This window comes from Labrus bergylta, chromosome 11, assembly GCF_963930695.1.
Source record: "Labrus bergylta chromosome 11, fLabBer1.1, whole genome shotgun sequence".
Lineage (NCBI taxonomy): Eukaryota > Metazoa > Chordata > Actinopteri > Labriformes > Labridae > Labrus > Labrus bergylta.
In genome coordinates this window covers 21,623,979-21,627,116 of record NC_089205.1, presented here as the reverse complement: position 1 = coordinate 21,627,116, position 3,138 = coordinate 21,623,979, and the positions used below count along the sequence as shown (strand labels likewise).

The window sequence follows — 3,138 nt, the reverse complement described above, 5'->3', positions numbered from 1 at the left end:
TGGAAATAAATAAATGTAGAAATGAATAAATGTGGAAATAAATACATGTAGAAATAAATAAATGTGGAAATAAATAAATGTAGAAATACATTTAAGACATTTAATTATTTATGTCCCATTTATTTACCAGTTTTTATTTATTTATTCACGCATTTAATTATTTATTGATTTATTGATTGATTCTTTTATTTATTTATTCCAGTATTTATTTATACATTTATTTATTTATTTATTTGTACTTCTGTCAGATCTCGTCCTCCATAGTTGACACCATAAACTGTATGGTGACATATTGCAGTCCGCTGGGCGGCGGTAAATCTCAACATGCTGTTTTACAAAATGCTAATAAATCCAAAGAAGAAGAAAACGAAACAACAACGTTGCACTTGGTTGCTGCAGCAGATGAAAACAACTGGAGCAAAACGGTATAAACAGTCATTTTATACAGTAAAACATTAGTGCATTTTACATTAATCCATATTAGTGATTAATGTGAGGAAGAAACCTCATTTGAAGCGTTTGTTCTGCCATGTTTTCTCAAATCGTAGCTGTCTGAGGAAAAGCCACGCGCTATTTACAAATTGCTAACTTTTGTAAAGAGACATTAGTAATTAACTTCCCTATATTATTAATCTGTTGGTTGTTTTTTTAACATTACCTGAATCTGTGAAGTTAGATAGCTATATATATCCACAGACTGCAACAGTAGCTAAAGCCAAAATTGATGGAAACTGTTATTTTATAAACCACATGTGACTTTGTGTTTCCTATCTGTGACTTGTGCTTTGCATCAAAACGTCCAAACAATACGAGTCAAGTCAGTAAATGTGAAATTAAATTAAAGCTAATCTTGGGTGGTTTTGGTGTTTTCTGACGCTGCCAAAAGTTTTAATGTCAGTACTGTTAATAAATCTTAACTTCATATTATATGGTTGCACATGAGGATTTTTGAATTAGAGGTTTTCCTTTCCAGACTCATCCTGTAATGCATTTAGCTCTCAATGCCTAGGCTACACCTTCAAATGTCTTGTTTGGTCTGAAAAAAGTCAAACCCAAATTTGTTCAGTTTATAGTAATACAAACGAAGCAAGATATGAATCCCAATTTTAAAAAAGGTAGTATGTTTTACTTGTTTTCTCATAAATGGCTTGAATAACTAACCTTTTATTGAAGTTGATTGTTTTCATTTTGACTTTTACAAGGTGTTTGTTTATCCTAACATATCCATTGTGTTTGCAATGAATAGCTGCCCCCCCAAAAAATAATGTATTGAGTATTATACAATATTTTACATTATATAATTTATATTATATTTGTATTTTTTAGCTACATCTGGCAATGTTGACTAAGAAAGTCTGTTTATTGAATCCACCTTTTCCAAAACATGGATCTGAGATCAAGCTGATACTTTTTGTCTACTTTAAATGATTAAACATATTTTAAACATGGTCCAAGCAATTGCAAATATCCTTGGAAGAAATATCCCCCGAAAACAATCTGGTAGTTGATTTTATTAATGTAGGCAGCATCTACTACAGGATGATTACAATCTCCTATTATATTGTCAAATATTTTGAGGGATAATATTACATAATTGTAATTTATTGCACAAACACAATATGCAAGTTTACACTTAAAACCTCTTTGTAATCTGTATGAATATTTACTAAAAGTATGTCTTTTAAAACATTATTTATGGCTTCTTTTAATACTTTATTGAACTGTTTTTATTTAACAGGTTTAGAAAGAAAGACCTAGTGACTGGCCATGGCAACACCTGTGTCTGTGCTCCGCCTGCCAAGAGGACCGGACCCAAATAGCCGCGGGTTTGACCCCAAATCACCTCGCTTCATCGCTCTGTGCCGCACCTCCATTCCAACATCTGCCGAAGCAGAGGCTGACCCGGAGCAGCTGCAGAAAGAGCAACACGCACGATCTATGCTGAGGGAGACGTTCCTCCGATGTCTCCTCTCCATGACCAACAGGAAGGTTCAGTTTAACATGTACGAGAAGGTAAAGGTGGAGGCCACGTTTGGAGCGTCTGACATCGACGTACTGAACTTTCAGGTGTCAGACCTGCACACTCCGATCGGGGTGCAAAAAGAGGCACTGATTAGGAGCCAGGACGTGATTTCATTTACATACGATGTATGAACATCGAATGTGATCTAATGATCTTTGTTTCCACACTCTTGTTAGTGGAATTGGTGATATTGTGGGTGAGCAGTGTGGTTGTACATTGCTGCTTTCTATCCTTGCAGTGTGGTTCAGCCAGTCACACTACTCTGGTGTGAAAGCTTTCAAAGATTCAACAAGCAGTCCCGCCTTTTCAGCACAAGAGGGAGCCCTTTGCCTGTTTCAACAGAGATGCCAAAGCCTGGTGAGAGAGAGCTTGTTTGGTGTTTTGCTCTTGGATATGAGACAGTGTTAGCAGAATCAACAGTTTTGACCAAGTTGTTTGTAATGTAATAATATTTTGTTCATGTATTTTCAGACACAGTTTCCAACAAGAATATTTTGAGAATAAGAGGTGGCTGCAGTTAATTTCCTTCAGTTTAAAATTCAATTCACTCAATGAGGTTAAAACATTGAATGGTAATAAGATGATGTAATCAAGAGAGAGAAAAATACCACTCATTGGTTTTTTTTTTATCGATATGTCCTGTTGTATATTTCTGCTCTGCAACATGAGACTCTGTCGTTCATTCACTGTTTATGCACTAAAAAAGAGAATATCGCTGCACTGGTGCTTGAGCTGACAGGTTATATATCCTTTGTAATCCATCGAAAGGTAACATTGCACTTGTACATGTTCTTTGGGGTTTACTTCATTTGTATCAAAATGTTCCTTTGAATTGTGTTTGGAAAAATACCAAAACTTTATGACAAATAAACCTGTGCTTTGTGAATATTAACTGAACATATTCTTATCACATTGCTGACACGTTTTGTCCAGGTACGGGAATAGTCATCTTAAAGTCTAACAGAAGGCTGGTATATTTCTATGTCAACACATTTGTGTATGTCTATCCAACTGAGTCAGGTTCACAAGCAGAGGCACAACAATTAGTTGATGAGTTGTTCAGTAGAAAATACAGAAAAAACACATTTGATTTTCTATTCTTGACATTCGACGAT

At 35.1% G+C, this 3,138-nt stretch overlaps 1 protein-coding gene across 1 annotated transcript; it reads left to right on the top strand.

The window, feature by feature from the left end:
* Positions 1-318: 318 nt before the first annotated feature.
* gemin7 (gem (nuclear organelle) associated protein 7) lies at positions 319-2,915 on the top strand. Its single transcript, XM_020636190.3, has 2 exons — positions 319-425; positions 1,739-2,915. Exon 2 carries the CDS (start codon positions 1,768-1,770, stop codon positions 2,152-2,154), a length of 387 nt encoding a protein of 128 aa, XP_020491846.2. The 5' UTR covers positions 319-425; positions 1,739-1,767; the 3' UTR covers positions 2,155-2,915.
* Positions 2,916-3,138: the final 223 nt, after the last annotated feature.

Coding starts and splice junctions, on each gene's coding strand:
- gemin7 (XM_020636190.3), top strand. CDS start 1,768: ATGGCAACACCTGTGTCTGTGCTCCGCCTGCCAAGAGGACCGGACCCA.